The sequence below is a fragment of the Pipistrellus kuhlii genome, unplaced genomic scaffold, assembly GCF_014108245.1.
Source record: "Pipistrellus kuhlii isolate mPipKuh1 unplaced genomic scaffold, mPipKuh1.p scaffold_m20_p_72, whole genome shotgun sequence".
Classification (NCBI taxonomy): Eukaryota; Metazoa; Chordata; class Mammalia; order Chiroptera; family Vespertilionidae; genus Pipistrellus; species Pipistrellus kuhlii.
Genome location: NW_023425576.1, coordinates 1,063,803 through 1,084,839, shown reverse-complemented (window position 1 = coordinate 1,084,839; position 21,037 = coordinate 1,063,803). Strand labels below are relative to the sequence as shown.

Genomic DNA, 21,037 nt, shown 5'->3' with positions numbered 1-21,037 from the left:
CCCATCATCATTGACATTTCTATCTCCCTCCCTCTCCTTCTCTGAAATCAATAAAAACATATTTAAAATTTTTTTAAAAAGATGTTTACAAAATCGAACTCATCCCAGCTTCCACCTCCTGGCATGACTTTGTGGTTTCAAGTGAAAACCCGTTAAGAACACATTAGACCCGTGGCCGGCAAACGCCGGCTCAAGAGCCACTTGCGGCTCTTTGGCCCCTTGGGTGTGGCTCTCCCACAGAACACCACAGCCTGGGCGAGTCTGTGTGGAAGAAGTGGCGTTAGAAGAAGTTTACGTTCAAAAAATGTGGCTCTCCAGAGACATTTCAACCGAAGCCGGTGTGGCTCAGTGAATAGAGCGTCGGCCTGTGGACTGAAGGGTCCCGGGTTCGATTCCGGTCAAGGACGTGGACCTTGGGTGCGGGCACATCCCCAGTAGGGGGTGTGCAAGAGGCAGCTGGTCGATGAGTCTCTCTCATCGATGTTTCTTTCTTCCTCTCCGTAAAAAATCAATAATAATATATATATATATATATATATTTGAAAGACATTTCAATTGTACTCTTGATATCTGGCTCTGTGGACTGATGAGTTTGCCCACCACTGCCATCAGATGCCCCCGGACCCTCCTGCTCCCCGGTTTTCCATGGCTGAGTCCTCCAGGGCAGACCACGGCCAGCTGCCTGGTGTCCACCCACGTTGCACCTGCCGCTGACCACGCGGCTCCAAACATTCGCTGCTTCGATCGCCCAGGAGGCCGGAGGTCACTGCCCTGGCACCGAGCAGCGTGCAAGGCCAGCTGTCCATCATCACCCCCCCCCCAGGTCAGCCCCCTCCCCCCCCCCCGATCCAGGGCGATCTGTACTCCGTGGGCGCCGACGTTGAATGCTGACCCCGTTTCTCAGGCGCAGCCCGAGTTAATGATTGGTGCCGAGGCCCCTCGGGGTCACCCCGTCCTGGTTGGGCTGGGGCCTGAGACACATCGGCCGGCCGCCAAGGCTGCCTGATGGGATGTGGTTCTGGTCAGTGGGGCAGCGGGCTGGCCACCCGGGGACACGGGCTGCTCTCAATCATTAACGTCTTCCTGAGAAGCCTTGTGTATTTAAGCAGAGCCCTCCCCCGGCCCCCTCCCCCGGCCCCCGGGGCCTTTAAAATGGCTCCAGATCTGGGCGAAGCACGGCCCGGACCATGAGGCCCAGAGACCTGGCGTGGATGATCCTCCTCACGGCCGCGGGAGGACTCCGCGCGGAAGGTAAATCTCGCTTTGCGTGCGCTTCCTTCTCTCCGCGGTATCAGGGGACAGGCTGGCGTCCGTCTCACCTGGCTTCTGGTGCCGTGTTCCATGTTCTCTGTGTCGATGTGATTTTTTCTTTTTTTTAAAAAAAATGAGGACGGGAGTTCAGACAAGCCGGGAGCTGCGGGCTCCGTAAGGGTGACACCTGGCTAGCCGGACAGCCCCGTGGGCGGCTGGGGTGAGCCTCGCGGGGCGGAGGGGGGCTAGCTGTGGGTGTCATACGAAGGTAAGAAACCAGGGCGGCCGCCGTCAGCAGACTGAGCGCACAAAGCGGGAAGCCACGGCAACAGACCCTCCTAAAGCGCACACCGGAGGGGGGGTCTGTTGAAATAAAATACCCTAACGCGCCAAAACTGGTGTGGCTCAGTGGATAGAGCGTCTGCCTGCGGACTGAAAGGTCCCGGGTTCGATTCCAGTCAAGGGCATGGACCTTGGTGGCGGGCACATCCCCAGTAGGGGGTGTGCAAGAGGCGGCTGATCGATGAGTCTCTCTCATCGATGTTTCTAACTCTCTATCCCTCTCTCTTCCTCTCTGTAAAAAATCAATAAAATATATTAAAAAATTAAAAATAAAATAAAATACCCTAACGGGGCCCTGGCTGGTGTGCTCAGTGGTTAGAGCACTGGCCGGCGCACAGTAGGGTGTCGGGTTCAATTCCTCGTCCAGGGCGCGTACCTCGGTTGCAGGTTCAATGCCAGGCCCCCGTGGGGTGGGGCCTCAAGCAGGCGGCAACCAACCAGTGTGTTTCTCTCACATCAATGTTTCTCTCTCTCTCTCTCCCTCTCTCTCTCTCTCTCTAAACATCAATGGAAAGAATATCCTCATTCTTCCGATGTACATCCTGCCAGATTGTAACCGCCTTTTAGCGACATATTTTTCCTACAAATTTTCTACCAAAAAACAGGGCCCGAAATCAAAGTTGTGAAAAGTGAAATGAGTAGGATACGTCTTACTTGATGCTTGGAATCCCGCCATAAGATACTGCTTGCATGGCCCCGTCGGCATGGTGGCTCGGTGGCTGAGCGTCGACTTAGGAGCCAGGAGGTCAGGGTTCGATTCCCCATCGGGGCACAGGCCCGGGCTGCGGGCTCCATCCCCAGGGTGGGGCGTGCAGGAGGCAGCCGGCCTGTGATTCTCTCTCATCATGGGTGTTTCTATCTCTCCCTTCCCCTCTCCCTTCCTCTCTGACATCCGTATAAGTATATATATATATTTTTTAAAAAAGATAATCATTTCCCATGATCCTCTTCCTTCGCTGAGAAACTGAGGCACGGCGGGGACGAGCCCGCCGTTCCGCGGAAAGGTGTCCCATGAGGTTGGGGGGAGCTTTCTGAGCCGACAGCTGCCCAGGGCCCACTGACTGCTGCGTGTTGTGGGGGCAGAGACGGGAGTGGCTCAATGGTTAATTCCCCATGGAAAGGGATCGTCCCCGAAGTCCTTAAAAATGTAGGTGATTGTGCCGAAGCCGGTGTGGCTCAGTGGCTAGAGCATCAGCCTGCGGACTGAAGGGTCCCAGGTTCGATTCTGGTCAAGGGCATGGACCTTGGTTGCGGGCACATCCCCAGTAGGGGGTGTGCAAGAGGCAGCTGGTCGATGATTCTCTCTCATCGATGTTTCTAACTCTCTATCCCTCTCCCTTCCTCTCTGTAAAAAATCAATAAAATATATTTATATATATTTTTTAAAAACGTAGGTGGTGAGACGCAGTAGTGGTCCTCCTGCCTGCCAGGGCTCGGACAGGCAGGCGGCGGGCGTGGCCAGGCCACCCCTGTCACGGCCCCGAGCGCCCTGGTTCGGCTTTGCCGTGGCTCCGTGGCTCCGTGGCTCCGCCGTGGCTCCGCCGTGGCTCCGCCGTGGCTCCGCGGCCGCAGCCTGACTGTCCCCTCCCAGCAGACACGCCCTGCGGCCTGCCCCGCGTGGAGAACGGGAGGATCGCCGTCTATTACTACACGTTCGAGAGCTTTTACTTCCCGATGGCCGTGGGCCGCACGCTGGCCTTCTCCTGCCTGGCCGGCTACACCACCGACTCCGGGAAGCAAGAGGACAGGACCGCCTGCACCGCGGGGGGCTGGGCCCCCGAGCCCCGGTGCTACAGTAAGTCCCGCCCTGCGCCGGCCGGCCCCGTCCACAGGAGCGGCCGCCCGGGCCCGTGTGGCTCAGTGGTGAGCACCCACCTGGGAACCAGGAGGTCAGGGTTCGATGCCCGGTCAGGGCACAGGCCCGGGTGGCGGGCTCGGTCCCCAGTGGGGGGCGTGCAGGAGGCAGCCGGTCCAGGAGTCTCTCTCACCGTGGATGTTCCTCTCTCTCACTCTCTCCCTTCCTCTCAGAAATCAATGAAAAATAAATAAATAGAAGGGGCCAGTGAGATGTAGTTAGTTCCTTTGGCAGAGAATATCGTAAGGACGGCCGTGTATTTTTTTATTTTATTTATTTTATTTTATTTTATTTTATTTTATTTTATTTTATTTTATTTTATTTTATTTTATTTTGTTTTTCCCATCCCCATTTATTTACCACCACCTCTATGGCCTTCTCCACCATCTTTGTTAAAAAAAAAAAAATCTTTATACACTTTCTTTTTTAAAGTTGATTTCAGAGAGGAAGGGAGGAGGGACAGAGAGAGTTAGGAACATCCACGATGAGAGAGACTCACGGACCGGCTGCCTCCTGCACGCCCCCCACTGGGGATGGAGCCTGCCACCCGGGCCTGTGCCCTGAGCGGGGATCGAACCCTGACCTCCTGGCTCCCAGGTGGACGCTCACCACTGAGCCACGCCGGCCGGGCGTCCTTTATTTGCACAAAACGAAGGCCCGTTCTGAAGTGCTGTGAGTACCGTTGCTCCGTAGGACGCTGCTTTCCTGGCTTGTTGTTCCTCGTTCCCCGCGAAGAGAAGGGAAACGACCGCTGACCTTGTCCCTCAGCCGCCTTCCTCCCGAGGGAAGAGGCGGTCAGGGGGTGACTCTCTCTCTTCCTCTCGGAAATCAATTAAAAGTAAATAAATAGAAGGGGCCTCGCCGGGCGCAGGGCTGGTGGAGGGTCCCAGCCGCGGGCCTGCGTGTCTTTAGTTATCGATGCGAACAGGCCCCGTGGGCGTAGAGCCGGAGGGAGCCAGTCCCAGAACAATCCCTTCCATTTGCCGCTCCTGAAGGCGGGTGGGGAGCTCTGGGTGTGCTTTCTTTTCTTTAAAAAAAAATTTTTTTATTGTTTTTTTACAGAGAGGAAGGGGGAGGGAGAGAGAGTGAGAAACATCAATGAGTGAGAAACATCCATCCGCTGCCTCCTGCACATCCCCCACTGGGGATGTGCCTGCAACCAAGGTCCATGCCCTTGACCGGAATCGAACCTGGGACCTTCCAGTCCTCAGGCCGACGCTCCATCCACTGAGCCACACCGGTTTCAGCTTTCTTTCTTTTTTTAAAAAATTTTTTTTATTGATTAAGGTATTACATATTTGTAATTGAGTTTTTACAGAGAGGAATAGAATTAGAAACACCGATGAGAGAGAAACATCCATCCGCTGCCTCCTGCACGCCCCCCACTGGGGATGTGCCCGCCACCAAGGTCCATGCCCCTGACCGGAATCGAACCCGGGACCCTCCAGTCCGCAGGCCGACGCTCCGTCCACTGAGCCACACCGGTTGCGGCGTGGGTGTGCTTTCTCTACGTGGACACGGGGGAGGCGGGAACGGATGGCTCTAAGGACCCAGAGCCGGCCATGCCACCCAAGTAAGGTGACCAGACGTCCCGCTTTTGGACAAAGTGTTAAAAATCGGGACTGTCCCGCCAACAGCGGGACGTCTGGTCAACCTTACAAGCAAGCCCACGTCCAAGGCCAAGGGCACGGCTTCCCCAATGCCCGTGGGCCATTTCCAAGCGGAAACAGAAGCGGGGAGCCGCCGAGGGAGGGTGTCCCGCCGTCTGGGGTCCCAGACGCCTGGACAGCGAGCCCCGGGGCGTCGCGCTCAGCGGACGGCCGTGTCTCTCCCCAGAGAAGTGCCCGCGGCCCGCCCTGACCCACGGCCAGCTCGCCGAGGCCAAGCTGCTGTTCGGGGTCCGAGAGAAGCTGCGCTACACGTGCGCCCCGGGGTTCCGCACCCCCGGGGGGCTGGCCGAGGAGGAGGTGCAGTGTCTTGCCGGCCGGTGGTCCTCGCAGCCGGCCTGCCGGGAGCAGCAGGGTACGTGCCCGCCGGCCCCAGGCCCGAGGCCGGAGCTGGCCAGGCTACCCCTTCCTTCCTTTCTTTTTAAATTATTATTATTATTATTATTTATTGTTTGAAGTATTACCTAGGTCTCCTTACCCCCAAACCCCCCCCACTGTCCCCTTCCTGGCCACCCCCGCCCGCAGGACAAGCCCCCAGCGCCCCAGTACCCATGGCCATTGGTGAGGGTACCAGGCACGCAGGCAAGTCCTTGGGTTGATCTCTCACATCCCCCCCTCCCCTGCCTTCCCTACCCCTTTCTTATCACATGGTGGTTTTTATTTTTTAAAATGTATTTACTTTTCAGTGTATTTTTTATTTATTTCAGGGAGGAAGGGAGAGGGAGAGGGAAGGGAGAAGGAGAGGGAGAAGGAGAGGGAGAGGGAGAGAGAGAGGGAGAGGGAGAGGGAGAGGGAGAGGGAGAGAAAGAAACGTCAATGATGACAGAGACTCAAGGATCGGCTGCCCCCTGCATGCCCTCTCCTAAGGACCCAGCCCTGAGCTGTGACCTCCTGGTTCATAGGCTGACGCTCAATCACTGAGCCACGCCGGCAGATTGAGGTGGATGGGCGTTTTTAGTGAATGCAGTAGGATTTTCATCATTCCTGCCAACGCAGGGAGTAATTAATGACCTTGTTATCGAATGCCAGGTGCTTCCTTAAGCTGAGGCTGCCTCCCACGTGAGCCCTGACCGGGGCCCAGGGTCGAATGTGTAACCCAGGCGTGAGCCCTCCACTGGGGGTGGAACCCGAGACCCTTCCGTGCTTGAGCCAATGGGCTAACCCAGTGGCCGACAAACCGCGGCTCTCTGGCCCCTGGAGTGTGGCTCTTCCACAAAACACCACGGCCTGGGCGAGTCCATGTTGAAGAAGTGGCGTTACAAGAAGTTTTTAAGCCGAAACCGGTTTGGCTCAATGGATAGAGCGTCGGCTTGGGAACTGACGGGTCCCGGGTTCGATTCCGGTCAAGGGCATGTACCTTGGTTGCGGGCACATCCCCAGTAGGGGGTGTGTAAGAGGCAGCTGGTCGATGTTTCTCTCTCATCGATGTTTCTAACTCTGTATCTCTCTCCCATCCTCTCTGTACAAAATCAATAAAATATATTTTAAAAAAAGAAGTTTTTAAGTTTAAAAAATGTGGCTCTCCAAAGAAATATCAATCGTTGTGCTGTTGGTATTTGGCTCCGTGGACTGTTGAATTCGCTGACCACTGGAAACCACTTAGCAACACCAGCCAAAGCTTTTGCCCATTTTTGAATCGGATGGTTTGCTTTTTGGTGTTGAGTTTTATACGTTCTTTATACGTCTTGCATACTAACCCTTCTTCAGACCTATCATTGGCGAATACATTCCACCGCTTGGTGGTCTGTCTTTTGATTTTGCTGACGGTTTCCTTTGCTGTGCAAAAACCCTTCAGGGTGACGGAATCCCATTTGTTTATTTTTTCTTTTGTTTTTCTTTGTCCGAGGAGAAACATCAGAAAAAAATATTGCTATGAGAATGGGATTTTACTGCCTTTGTTTTCTTGTAGGATTTTATGGTTTCCAGTCTAACGTTTAAGTCTTTAATCTACGTTGAGTTTATCCTTGTGTGCATATAAGAAGGTGGTCTAGTTTTATTTATTTGCGCGCATCTGTCACGTTTCCCAACACCATGTATTGAGTAGACTGTGTTGCTTCCATTGTATGGTTTTTTTTTCCTTCTCTGTCCACTATTAACTGACTATAAAGGCGTAATTTTATTTCTGGGGTCTCTATTCTGTTCCACTGATCCATATGTCTGTCCGTAGGCCAGTACCATACCGTTTTGATTACGATGGCCTTGTGCGGTAGTTTGCTATCAGTAGGGCGATTCCTTTCACTTTGTTCTTCTTTCTCAAGATCCCTGTTGCCATTTGGGCTCCTTTGGGTCCCTTACACATTTTTGAAACGATTGCTCTACTTGTGTAAGATATTCCATTGGTATCTTGATAGGAATTGCGTTGAATCGGTAGGTTGCTCTGGGTAGTGTGGCCATCTTCATGCTGTTGATTCTTCCTATCCATGAACATAGTACATGCTTCCCCATATTTGTAGCTGCTGTATAGGTTCTGAAGATGCAGTGAAAAGTCTCTTGGAGATTTAAAAAAAAAAAAAAAATATATATATATATTTTATTGATTTTTTACAGAGAAACAGAGAGAGGGATAGAGAGTTATAGAAACATCGATGAGAGAGAACCATCGACCAGCTGCCTCCTGCACACCCCCTACTGGGGATGTGCCCGCCACCAAGGTCCATGCCCTTGACCGGAATCGAACCCGGGACCCTTCAGTCCCCAGGCCGACGCTCTATCCGCTGAGCCACACCGGTTTTGGCTCTTGGAGATTTCTTTTGGCTCTTCCAGGTTCCGCGATGACGTCATGACATATTAACTGTGCTTTCTGTCAGACACGTGTTCGGCTCCCGAGCTGCCTCACGGGAATTACTCCACGACGCAGACCGCCTTCCGCCTGGGGGACCGCGTGCAGTACCGGTGCGACCCCGGCCACTACACCACGCAGGGCCTGCAGGCGGAGGAGGCCGAGTGCCGCTCGCACGGGTGGTTCCTCCCGCCGTCCTGCAACAGTAGGTTCTCCCGGGGACACCGCGGCCTCCACACTGCCGACTCCTCTCCCTCCGGCAGATGGACGTGCTGATTACGTTTATGCTGATTACGTTTATGCTAATTATGTTTATGCTATACTCTCCCCCCCTTTTTTTTATTGGCTTCTGGTTTTGATTAGCGTAGTCTTCGATCCTTGAAAGCTCACCCTCCCTCTGTGCATGAATTCTGTGCACTGGGCTTCTAGTGTGTGTGTGTGTATATATATATATATATATGTATATATATATATATATACACACACACTGTGTTTCCCTGAAAATAAGACATCCTCCAAAAATAAGACCCACTTACAGGTTTCCTTCTGAGTGAAATATAAGGCATCCCCCGAAAATTAGTGCCCCCCCCCCCCAGGCTAAACATGAGAGATTTGGTCCACTGATTCTGAAAGAAATGGAGTCACAGGAAATTCACCGGGAAATTCAGGAATTGGATTGTTAGGATGATGTTCCAGAAGAGGATGACATGATTGTCATTGAATAAATGAGTACAATCTTGATCCTGTAGGATTCACAGTGTGTCTGGTTTGTGTTGACAACTACCGTACTGCCGTACCGTATACAGGTAATAAATATCCTTTATTTTCATTTAGCAATAAATGTGTACCGTGTTCTTCTTCATGGAAAAATAAGACATCCCCTGGAAATAAGACCTAGCGCATCTTTGGGAGCAAACATTAATATAAGACACTGTCTTATTTTCGGGGAAACAGGAGATATATATATATATATATATATATATATATATATATATATATGGACAAGCTTTCTTTTTGTAAAATGAAATACTGCAAATCTAGTAACATCAGTTCCCGATATGGCCTGTAAGTGGTAGGTGCATTTTATTCCAGCAGGGAAATAATTACTTTTTTTGTGTGTGTGTGTGTTTCACTTTCATTTTTAGAATTAACGTGCCCCCCTTTAAGATCCGTAGAAAATGGTTATTATATACCGGTCAAGCCAACCTATGAAGAAGGAGATGTGGTGCAGTTCTTCTGTCATGAAAATTATTATCTAAGTGGACCGGACCTAATCCAGTGCTATGAATTTGGCTGGTTCCCCAAAGTTCCTGTATGCCAAGGTAATTTTCTAAAATGTCACACCTACCAACAAAATGCCATGTCTTTTTTTCCTCTTGTTGTATAAAATGCTTCTCTCTCTCTCTCTCTCTCTCTCTCTCTCTCTCTCTATATATATATATATATATATATATATATATATATATTTTATGTTCAAGTTATTTTTTTTCACTTACAGTTTCCATTCAATATTATTTTGTGTTAGTTTCACGTATGCAGCCTCGTGGTTGGATAATCCTATACTTTATAGGGGCCCTCCCCCCCAATATTGCCGATACCCCCCTGGCACCATCCACAGTTATTAGCCAAAATATCATGTCTTAACCAGCTCTATCTACTTCTATGGGGGAGGAAAGTCTCTGATTTGTGCCCTGGGTGCTATTTTTAAAGATAAATATTGTCTCTCCACTTGGTTACTGTGTTCAGCAAACTCTAATACAGTTCATGCAAAGACATCCTGCATTTTGTATGAGATCGTTGAGTGGATATGTCTTGTCAATATATTTTTTAAAACAATCTCATACATTTTGTTTTTTAACGTATTTTATTGATTTTTTTTACAGAGAGGAAGGGAGAGGGATAGAGAGCTAGAAACATAGATGAGAAACATCGACCGGCTGCCTCCTGCACACCCCCCTACTGGGGAGGTGCCCGCCACCAAGGTCCATGCCCTTGACCGGGATCGAACCCGGGACCCTTCAGTCCGCAGACCGACGTGCTCTATCCACTGAGCCACACCGGTTTCGGCCTCCTTCTTCACGGCACTTGGCACAACGAACGTGCCTACCCCACCTGGGCTATTTACGGGGCTTTCTCGGTGGGTAAATTTTATGGCTCCGCCTGCCGGTATGTCTCCCCCCAAGGAACAAGAACCCGGTGCCCGCCTCCCGCCCTGCCCCCCGACGCCAAGTTCATCGCCAACTCCCCCAGCTACCACGACGGGGACGTGATCTACATCGAGTGTCAGCTCAACTACCGGCTGCGGGGCATGGAGGTGATGCGCTGCGTCGACGGGAAGTGGACGGACCCTCCCAAGTGCCTCGGTCAGCGACGCCCCCCCCTCGTCCCCGCCCGCCCTCCCTCCGGGGACGCCCTAAAGCGGGGGTGGCTAACGGGTCTCTCTCTCCTCTCTGGCCGCTGTGCCTTTTTCAGAGGAAACGCACAAGATCGCCTGCGACCAGCCGCCCGACGTGCAGAACGGGGAGCCCAACGACACGGCCGACGCCTACTACAGCGGGGACCGCGTGGCCTACAGCTGCCACGTCGGCTTTGACCTCCAGGGGCCCCAGGAGATCACCTGCCAGCGTGGGATGTGGTCCAGCCCCCCGCAGTGTGTCGGTAGGTGGGCTACGGTGGCATCCGTGGAGCTGAGCCGGCGGTGCCCGATTTCTCATGCTCTGTATGTTAATCCACACTTTAAAATATATATATATATATTATTGATTTTTTTACAGAGAGGAAGAAGGAGGAATAGAGAGCTAGAAACGTCGATGAGAGAGAGTCATCCACCAGCTGCCTCTCGCACACCCCCTACTGGGGATGTGCCCGCCACCAAGGTCCACGCCCTTGGCCGGGATCGAACCCGGGACCACCTTTCAGTCCGCAGGCCGGCGCTCTATCCGCTGAGCAAAACCGGTTTCGGCGTAATCCACACTTTTATGTGTTTGTTTAAAACATGTTTTTATTGGTCTCAGGGAGGAAGGGAGCAGGAGAGAGAGAGAAACATCCACGGTGAGAGAGGATCATGGACCGGCTGCCTCCTGCACGCCCCACACTGGGGATGGAGCCTGCAGCCCAGGCCTGTGCCCGGACCGGGAATTGAACCCGGACTCTTCAGTCCACAGGTTGATCCGAGCTTGATCCCCAGTGGGGGGCTTGCAGGAGGCAGCTGATCAATATTCCCTCTCATCACTGATGTGTCTCTCTCTCTCTCTTTCTCTCTCTCTCTCCCTTCCTTTCTGAAATCAATAAAAATATATCCCACAAAACCCCAAACATTTGCCGTGTGGTCCTGCTCGGTCCATTTTACAGATATTTGAGCAGAATAACATTTCTCGCTTCCGGTGAATTTAGAAACCGATTGTCAGCATCATATCGGACACGTATCGAGGCCCCAGGGTTCGGGAACTGTGTCGTATCATTCTGAGGTTGTAAGATCATATCGATTTAAAAAAAAAATAACTTTTTTTTTTTTCCCCCTTAGAAAACTTTGAGATCTGCCAGCTTCCACCCAAGATATCCCACGGGGCCCTGGTGGGCAGCGAGCAGGTGAGCTACCGGACGGGGGAGTCCGTGGAGTACACGTGCCACGAGTACCACATCATGAGCGGAGAGAAGAAGTCCTCCTGTGACCACGGGCTGTGGTCCTCGCCCCCCGTGTGCTTAGGTGAGACGGACGGACACACCCGGGACCCGTCAACTCCCTCCCCCAACCCCCGCAGCTTCATTGGCTCCCTCGACGCACAACATTGCGAATGACGAAGGTGTGCCGTGAGACGATGGTTTCATGCGCTTGGATAGGATTGTGAGATGAACACAGTTAGGCTACTTAGCACAGCCTTCACGTCCCATAATTACCATTTTTGTTGTTATTATTATTATTTTAAAAAATATATATTTTATTGATTTTTTTTACAGAGAGGTAAGGGAGAGGGAGAGAGATGTTGAAACATCAATGAGAGAGAAACATTGATCAGCTGCCTCCTGCACACCCCCCCACTGGGGATGTGCCCACAACCAAGGTACATGCCCTTGACCGGAATCGAACCTGGGACCCTTCAGTCTGCAGGCTGAGCTAAACAGGTTTCGGCACCGTTTTTTGTTGTTATTATTATTATTTTTAATATGTGGGGGGTGGGGGTGCAGGAGGCAGCCCCGATCAATGACTCTCTCTCATCATGGATGTTTCTCTTCTCTCTCTCTCTCTTTCACTCTCTCTCTCTCCTCTCTCCTTTCTCCTCTCTCCTCTCTCCTTTCCTCTCTCTCTCCTCTCTCCTCTCTCCTCTCTCTCCCCCCCCCTCTCTCTCCCTTCCTCTCTGAAATCAATGAAAAAAAATTTTTTTTTAACAAAGAACACGTGGCTTTCCCATCGGTCCGCTGAGCGGGGGCTGACGAGAGCGTCTGGTGTTGCAGAGCCGTGCGACGTCAGCGAGGAGGCCTTGGAGAGGAACAACATCGTGATGCGGTGGGAGTACGAGGGGAAGATCCTCCACGGGGACTTCATCGACTTCGTGTGCAAACCCGGGTTCGACCTGGCGCCGTCCACCCCGACCGCGGGGCTGTCTGTGCAGTGCAACCGGGGCCAAGTGCAGTACCCCCTGTGCATGAGGAAAGGTGAACGCGCGCCTTCGACGACTTCTCCGGGGGTCCAAAGGGTCAGACCTGAGAGAATGCACCCCCGGGACCCTCTCGTCGATGGAGCTGGGAGGGATCTGGCCCATTTTCCAGTCCACACACACACACACACACACACTCTCTTCAGTGATATCATTGAATTTCCAGAAGCGAATTTTTTTTAATAGGATTTTTTTTTATAATTTCTGTTTTTTTTTAATAATATATATTTTTATTAATTTCTTGCAGAGAGGAAGGGAGAGGGATAGAGAGCTAGAAACGTCGATGAGAGAGAAACACCAACCAGCTGCCTCTTGCACACCCCCTACCGGGGATGTGCCCGCAACCAACGTACATGCCCCTGACCGGAATCGAACCTGGGACCCTTCAGTCCGCAGACCGACGCTCTATCCACTGAGCCAAACCGGTTTCGGCCCAGAAGCGAATTTTGTGGGTGTTTCTGTGTGTTGGTTTGTTTTCGGTTAATCCGCCCCGAGGATATTTTTTCCCCATTGATTTTTAAAAAATGTTTTTTTTTTTTTTTTTTTATTGATTAAGGTATTCCATATTGTCCTTATCCCCTCATTGCCCCCCACCCCCACCCCCACCCCCACCCCCACCCCCACCTCACTCTCATTCATGCCTCCTGGTGTCTGTGTCCACTGCTTAGGCTCCTAGGCGTGCACACGTTCTTTGGTTGATCTCTCCTCCTTACCCCCCCGCCGTCCCCTGCCTTCCCTCAGAGGTGTGGGCCTCTGATCGATGCTTCTCTGTCTGCGGGTCTGTTTTCTGTCATCAGTTTATGTTGTTCGCGATGATCCGCAAGTGAGTGAGTGAGGGCGTGCGATATTTATCTTACTCTGACTGATCCACTGATTTTCTTTTCACTTAAAAAAAAAAAAAGTATTTTTATTGATTTCAGAGAGGAAGGGAGAGGGAGAGAGACAGAGAGATAGATGGAGAGAGACATTAATGATGAGAATCCTGGGTTGGCTGCCTCCTGCACGCTCCAGCACTGAGCCACACGGGCCTGGCTGCAGGGCTTCCCTGTAGATGCTTTTCCATGAAACATGCCATTGCCTTTGGCAGCCACGATGGAAGCAGGTCACGGTGCACATTTCCCCCCCAGAATCCAAAGGGAAGTGCGGGCCTCCTCCCCGTGTCGATCACGCCCAGGTTGTGAACACAAGCCTCTGGGACGTCTCCTTCGAAAGCGGCTCCTCGGTGGAGTACCGGTGCATGGTGTTCTATTTCCTGCAAGGGTCTATCTACTCCTATTGTGTCGACGGCGTGTGGACCGAGCCGCCCTCGTGCTTAGGTACGTATTCCTGTTTAATAAGATGAAACCAGCCGAAACCGGTGTGGCTCAGCGGTAGAGCATCGGTCTGTGGACTGAAAGGTCCCGGGTTCGATTCCGGTCAAGGGCATGGACCTTGGCTGCGGGCACATCCCCAGTAGGGGGTGTGCAAGAGGCAGCTGGTCAATGTTTCTCTCTCATCGACGTTTCTGGCTCTCTATCTCTCTCCCTTCCTCTCTGTACAAAATCAATAAAATATGTTAAAATATAATAAGATGAAACCAGGCCCTGGCCACTGAGGCTCACTCTGTGGGGGCTTCGAGCCCTGAGCAATAGGGCGTCTCCTATTGGGGGCCAACAGCTCTGGGCAACAGGAACTCCTTATTGGGGGTGTCCCAATGACGGCCCAATTACTTTATTATCTGCCTAGGTAATAAAGTGTGACTTGAATCCATTTTGTAAGACTTACGTTACCTATACGAAGCCTTAAACATATCTCAAAATAATTTCTTAAAATAAAATCAGATCAGAAATACAATTCACACTTAAAAACTGTGGGTCACTCATAAAAACAGATGCTTCCACTCCTAGTTTCAGTCACACAAATAATGATTCTCACGCTGTTTTAAGTCCTACAAATATATAATAAGTCAAATATCACACTACTATAACTACGGTATAACAAGGGGTTTCCTTATATATGCCCGCAATAAAATGAGATTCAACTGCCACGTTCTTTTGCCCACAATGGAAACAAAGATCCTAATGCCCAGGGCTGTTGGCCCCAATAGGATGAGATCCTATTGCCCAGGGCTGCTGGCCCCAATAGGATGAGATCCTCCTCCCCAGGGCTGTTGCCCGCAATAAAATGAGATCCTATTGCCCAGGGCTGTTGCCCGCAATAAAACAAGACTCACCTGCCCCCCTCAGTTGTTGCCCATAGAATGAGATCCTAATGCCCAGGGCTGTTTCCCCCAATAAAATGAAACCCTTCTCCCCAGGGCCAGGGCTTGAGCCTGCAACCAAGCTACATGCCCTTGACTGGAATTGAACGTGAAGACTCCTCAGTCTGCCAGCCGATCCTCCATCCGCTGAGCCCAATCGGCTAGGGCAGAGTTTGGAACATTTTTCCGGACTTCAATGATTTTTACGGATTAGTTTACTTACTCCTAACTCGTTGACTTACTCCTCTAAAGCGTGAAAACTTGCAGATCATCATGAGTGGGCAACACAGGGCTTCCTGGTCTACTAAGGAATTTCACTCACCTCTCTCTTTCTTTCTCTCTTTCTCTCTCTTTCTCTCTCTCTCTTTCTCTCTCTCTCTTTCTCTCTCTCTCTTTCTCTTTCTTTCTCTTTCTTTCTTTCTCTTCCTCCCTCCCTCCCTCCCTCCCTCCCTTCCTTCCTTCCTTCCTTCCTTCCTTCCTTCCTTCCTTCCCCCCCCCCCCCCCCCCCCCAGAGCCCTGCAAGTTATCTTTGGATGAAATGGACAGGAACAACTTGCTTCTGAAATGGCGCTTTGACAACAGACTCCTTGTTCTGCACGGCGAGTACATCGAATTTGTCTGCAGGAGGAATTCCTACATGACGGAGGTGTCGGAGTTCGCCATGGAACTCAGAGTGCCGTGCGACAGAGGGAAGCTGAGATACCCGAGATGCGTCCCCAGACGCAGGTAACTCGGGCTCGTCCCTACAGCTGGCCGCTGTTTTCCCGTCCTGTGCCCGGTCAGGAGACTCGCCGTGCTGGCCCATCTCAGAAACGTGCGGTTCTACAACACGTGCACTTCATGCTCATCACCAAGGGAAGCAATCACCCCACCCCCCTCTCTCGTTTTGTTAATCCCGAGGGTATTTTCCCGTTGATTTTAGAGAGAGTGGGAGAGAGAGAGGGAGAAAGAGAAATATCGATGTGAGAGAAATATACGATGGCGTCTCTTTTGTATACGCTGTTTAAATATCTTAAAAATGTGTATATGCCGTTTAAATATCTTAGCTTTCTAATCCCTAAGAGAAAAATAAGTTATCAACAGAAAAATGGGGGGAAATGGTGGGAATTAGCTGAGTTTATAAAAATAAATTGGTGGCATAATTTTTTAAGTGGGGTTCTATGCTTTATAAAAACCTAGTCAAAGCAATGACTAATTATATGAAGTATCAAAGGGCTAAGATTGTAATGCATATTTAAGCAGAAATGATGCTCGTTTTAATTCTCTCTCTCTCCCTCCTCTCTCTCTCTCTCTCTCTCTCTCTCTCCTCTCTCCTTCTCTCTTTCTCAGGAGGGCATATTAAGAACCCTTTAAAATGTGAATGGCAGAAGTAAAAACCATATTTCAACACATCGTAAAATCCTTTGAGAAACGTAATTTTTAGAAGAAAATGGTTGGATGAGAAACCTCTAAGTTTTAATTTGAATTTCAATTGTTTATGATGAACATTTTCTATGTCTGAAAATAAAAAATAAAAATCCAAACAGGTTCCTTTATTTCTAGTTTGATTGCACGTCTTCCGTCCGTTCTATCATAGAAATATTTGTCTTCTATTGTCCACTTCCTTTATGATATTTTCCCATTGAATTTTCTATGGCTTTTAGAGGGGAAGGGAGAGGGGGAGAGAGAAGCATCCATGATGAGAGAGAAGCATCCATGGCTGCCTCCTGCACGCCCCCTGCTGGGGATGGAGCTCACCACCCGGGCCTGTGCCCTGACGGGAATCGAACCCTGACCCTCGGCCCCTGAGCCACGCCGGCCAGACGCACTTCACTGTTATTTTCACATCTCACTTCAGGCTGCACTGTCTGCCCAGGAAGCTCTAGACCCAACTGAGGGTGTGAGCATCCAGGTCAATAGGCAGAAAGCCACCCTGATTATCGGTCCATCAGCAAGGGGGCTAATCCTTGCCGGGAGCCAGGAGATCCGGGGGCCGGGGGTCCGGGGGCCGGGAGAGCCGGGGCCGGGAGAGCCGGGGGTTCGGGGCCGGGAGAGCCGGGGGCCGGGGTCCGGGAGAGCCGGGGTCCGGGAGAGCCGGGGCCGGGAGAGCCGGGGGTCCGGGGCCGGGAGAGCCGTGGCCGGGAGAGCCAGGGACCGGGGCTGGGAGAGCCAGGGTCCGGGGCCGGGAGAGCCGGGGGCCGGGAGAGCCGGGAGTACGGGGCCGGGAGAGCCCGGGACCAGGAGAGCCCGGGGCCAGGGGCCCGGAGAGCCGGGGGTCGAAGGCCCTGAGAGCCGGGGGCCGGGGCTGGGAGAGCGGGGTGTCCGGGGCCAGGAGAGCCGGGGGCAGGGAGCCGGGAGAGTCGGGGGCCGGGAATTCCGGGGGCCGGGGGCCGGGAGAGCCGGAGGTCCGTGGCCGGGAGAGCCGGGGTCCGGGAGAGCCGGGGTCCGGGCCGGGAGAGCCGGGGTCCGGGGCCGGGAGAGCCGGGGGTCCGTGGCCGGGAGAGTGGGGTGTCCGGGGCCGGGAGAGCTGGGGGTTCGGGGCCGGGAGAGTCCGGGGCTGGGGGCTGGGAGGGCCGGGGGCCGGGGGCCGGGAGAGCCGGGGCCGGGAGAGCCGGGGGTCCGGGGCCGGGAGAGCCGGGGTCCGGGGCCGGGAGAGCCCGGGACCAGGAGAGCCCGGGGCCAGGGGCCCTGAGAGCCGGGGGTCGAAGGCCCTGAGAGCCGGGGGCCGGGGCTGGGAGAGCGGGGTGTCCGGGGCCAGGAGAGCCGGGGGCAGGGAGCCGGGAGAGTCGGGGGCCGGGAATTCCGGGGGCCGGGGGCCGGGAGAGCCGGGGGTCCGTGGCCGGGAGAGTGGGGTGTCCGGGGCCGGGAGAGCCGGGGGTCCGGGGCCGGGAGAGCCGGGGCCGGGAGAGCCAGGGACCGGGGCCGGGAGAGCCAGGGTCCGGGGCCGGAAGAGCCGGGGGCCGGGAGAGCCGGGAGTACGGGGCCGGGAGAGCCGGGGGTCCGGGGCCGGGAGAGCCCGGGACCAGGAGAGCCCGGGGCCAGGGGCCCGGAGAGCCGGGGGTCGAAGGCCCTGAGAGCCGGGGGCCGGGGCTGGGAGAGCGGGGTGTCCGGGGCCAGGAGAGCCGGGGGCAGGGAGCCGGGAGAGTCGGGGGCCGGGAATTCCGGGGGCCGGGGGCCGGGAGAGCCGGGGGTCCGTGGCCGGGAGAGCCGGGGTCCGGGAGAGCCGGGGTCCGGGCCGGGAGAGCCGGGGTCCGGGAGAGCCGGGGTCCGGGCCGGGAGAGCCGGGGTCCGGGGCCGGGAGAGCCGGGGTCCGGGGCCGGGAGAGTGGGGTGTCCGGGGCCGGGAGAGCTGGGGGTTCGGGGCCGGGAGAGTCCGGGGCTGGGGGCTGGGAGAGCCGGGGCCGGGAGAGCCGGGGGTCCGGGGCCGGGAGAGCCGTGGCCGGGAGATCCAGGAGTCGGGGGCCGGGAGAGCCGGGAGAGCCGGGGGCCGGGAGAGCTGGGGTCAGAGGACGGGAGAGCCGGGGGCTGGGAGGGCTGGGAGCCGGGAGAGCCGGGGGCCGGGGGCCAGGAGAGCCGGGGGTTCGGGGCCGAGAGAGCCAAGGCCGGGGGCCGGGAGAGCCGGGGGTTCGGGGCCGGAAGGGCCGGTGCCGGGGGCCGGGAGAGCCGGGGGTTCGGGGCCGGAAGGGCCGGTGCCGGGGGCCGGGAGAGCCGGGGGTTCGAGGCCGGAAGGGCCGTGAGCGCGGAGAGCCGGGGCCGGGAGAGCCGGGAGTATGGGCCCGGGAGAGCCGGGGTCCGGGGCTGGGAGAGCTGGGGGCAGGGAGAGCCAGGGGTCCGGGGCCGGAAGAACCGGGGGTCCGGGGCCGGGAGAGCCGTGGCCGGGAGATCCGGGAGTCGGGGGCCGGGAGAGCCGGGGGCAGGGAGAACCAGGGGCCGGCAGAGCTGGGGTCAGAGGACGGGAGAGCCGGGGGCTGGGAGGGCTGGGAGCCGGGAGAGCCGGGGGCCGAGGGCCAGGAGAGCCGGGGGTTCGGGGCCGAGAGAGCCGGGGTCCGGGAGAGCCGGGGGTCCGGAGCCCGGAGAGCCGGGGTCCGGGAGAGCCGGGGGTCCGGGGCCGGGAGAGCCGGGGTCCGGGGCCGGGAGAGCCGGGGTCCGGGAGAGCCGGGGGTCCGGGGCCGGGAGAGCCGGGGTCCGGGGCCGGGAGAGCCGGGGTCCGGGAGAGCCGGGGGTCCAGGGCCGGGAGAGCCGGGGGCCGGCAGAGCTGGGGCCAGAGGACGGGAGAGCCGGGGGCTGGGAGGGCTGGGAGCCGGGAGAGCCGCGGGCCGGGGGCCAGGAGAGCCGGGGGTTCGGGGCCGAGAGAGCCGGGGCCGGGAGCCCGGAGAGCAGGGGCTGGGAGGGCCGGGAGAGCCGGGGGCCGGGAGCCAAGAGAGCGAGGTGTCCGGGGCCGGGAGAGCTGGTTGCAGGGAGAGTTGGTAGTTCAGGGCCGAGAGGGGTGGCCGGGAGATCCGGGAGTCGGGGGCTGGGGAGAACCGGGGGCCGGGGGCTGGGGAGAACCGGGGGCTGGGAGAGCTGGGGTCAGAGGACGGGAGAGCCGGGGGCTGGGAGGGCCGGGAGCCCGTAGAGCTGGGGCCGGGAGGGCCGGGAGGGCCGGGAGAGCCGGGAGAGCCGGGGGCCACGAGCCAGGAGAGTGAGGTGTCCGGGGCCGGGAGAGCCGGGGTGTCCGGGTCGGGAGAGCCGGGGTCCGGGAGAGCCGGGGGTCCGGGTCGGGAGAGCCGGGGTCCGGGAGAGCCGGGGGTCCGGGTCGGGAGAGCCGGGGTCCGGGAGAGCCGCGGTCCGAGGCCGGGAGAGCCGGGGTCCGGGAGAGCCGGGGGTCCGGGGCCGGGAGAGCCAGGGGTCCGGGGCCGAGAGAGCCGGGAGTACGGGCCTGGGAGAGCCGGGGGTCCGGGGCCGGGAGATCGGGGCCGGGAGAGCCGGGGTCTGAGGACAGGAGAGCCGGGGGCCGGGAGGGCTGGGAGCCGGGAGAGCCGGGGGCCGGAGGCCAGGAGAGCCGGGGGTTCGGGGCCGGAAGGGCCGGTAGCCCGGAGAGCCGGGGCCGGGAGAGCCGGGAGAGCCGGGGGTCCGGGGCCGGGAGAGCCGTGGCCGGGAGATCCGGGAGTCGGGGGCCGGGAGAGCCGGGGGCAGGGAGAGCCAGGGGCCGGGAGAGCCGGGGGCTGGGAGGGCTGGGAGCCGGGAGAGCCGGGGGCCGGGGGCCAGGAGAGCCGGGGGTTCGGGGCCGAGAGAGCCGGGGCCGGGGCCGGGAGAGCCAGGAAAGCCTGGGGCAGGGAGATTCGGGAGAGTCGGGACAGGGAGAGCCCGGAGTACGAGGCCGGGAGAGCTGGGTGCAGGGAGAGTCGGTAGTTCGGGGCCGGGAGATCCGGGAGTCTGGGGCCGGGAGAGCCAGGAGAGCCGGGGGCAGGGAGAGCCAGGGGCCGGTGGCCGGAAGAGCCGGGGGTCCGGGGCCGGGAGAGCCGGGAGTACGGGGCCGGGAGAGCCGGGAGCCGGGAGAGCCGGGGGCCGGGAGAGCTGGGGTCAGAGGACGCGAGAGCCGGGGGCTGGGAGGGCTGGGAGCCGGGAGAGCCGGGGCCGGGGGCCGGGAGAGCCGGGGGATTGGGGCCGGAAGGGCCGGGAGCCCAGAGAGCCGGGGCCGGGAGAGCCGGGAGAGTCGGGGGCAGGGAGAGCCGGTAGTACGGGGCCGGGAGAGCCGGGGCCGGGAGACTCGGGGCCAGGAGAGCTGGGGCCGGGAGACTCGGGGCCGGGAGAGCTGGGGCCGGGGGCCGGGAGGGCCGGGGGCCAGGAGGGCCGGGGTCCGGGGGCCGGGAGAGCCGAGTGCCGGGGGCCGAGAGAGCCAGGGCCGCGAGCCCGGAGAGCTGGGGCCGGGGGAGCCGGGAGAGCCGGGGATCCGGGGCCAGGAGAGCCGGGGGTTCGGGGCCGGGAGAGCCGGGAGAGCCGGGGCCGGGATAGGCGGGAGAGCCGGGGGTTCGGGGCCGGGAGAGCTGGGGGTTTGGGGCCGGGAGAGCTGGGAGCCGGGTGCCGGGAGAGCCGGGCATGGAGAGCCCGGGGCCGAGGGCCGGGTAAGCAGGGGTCCGGGAGAGCCGGGGCCGGGGTCCGGGAGGGCCGGGGGCTGGGAGAGCTTGGAGAGCCGGGGGCCGGGATAGCCGGGGGCCCGGGGCCGAGAGCCGGTAGAGCCGACTAACACTTTGCTCTATGAAATAGAGTAGCAAAGAGCAGAAAAGGCCGG

General features: G+C 57.0%; 1 protein-coding gene across 3 annotated transcripts; it reads left to right on the top strand.

The window, feature by feature from the left end:
* Positions 1-1,063: 1,063 nt before the first annotated feature.
* On the top strand, positions 1,064-16,157 carry F13B (coagulation factor XIII B chain). 3 transcript variants are annotated; one of them, XM_045576037.1, is made up of 12 exons: positions 1,064-1,251; positions 3,188-3,388; positions 5,285-5,470; positions 7,923-8,099; positions 9,040-9,216; positions 10,078-10,257; positions 10,367-10,552; positions 11,418-11,600; positions 12,347-12,547; positions 13,677-13,865; positions 15,301-15,514; positions 16,118-16,157. In XM_045576037.1, the coding sequence occupies exons 1-12, from the start codon at positions 1,188-1,190 to the stop codon at positions 16,128-16,130; spliced, it is 1,971 nt and encodes a 656-aa protein (XP_045431993.1). In that variant the 5' UTR covers positions 1,064-1,187; the 3' UTR covers positions 16,131-16,157. The 3 variants fall into 3 exon arrangements, with proteins under 3 accessions (XP_045431993.1, XP_045431994.1, XP_045431995.1); XM_045576038.1 differs by lacking the exon at positions 3,188-3,388 and having other exon boundaries at positions 1,066-1,251; XM_045576039.1 differs by lacking the exons at positions 3,188-3,388; positions 5,285-5,470 and having other exon boundaries at positions 1,068-1,251.
* Positions 16,158-21,037: the final 4,880 nt, after the last annotated feature.

Bases quoted from the DNA above. Each gene is read 5' to 3' on its own strand.
- F13B (XM_045576037.1), top strand. From the start codon at position 1,188: ATGAGGCCCAGAGACCTGGCGTGGATGATCCTCCTCACGGCCGCGGGA. The intron at 3,389-5,284 runs GTAAGTCCCGCC...GTCTCTCCCCAG, and splicing joins CCCCGAGCCCCGGTGCTACA to AGAAGTGCCCGCGGCCCGCC. The intron at 10,258-10,366 runs GTCAGCGACGCC...TGCCTTTTTCAG, and splicing joins GGACCCTCCCAAGTGCCTCG to AGGAAACGCACAAGATCGCC.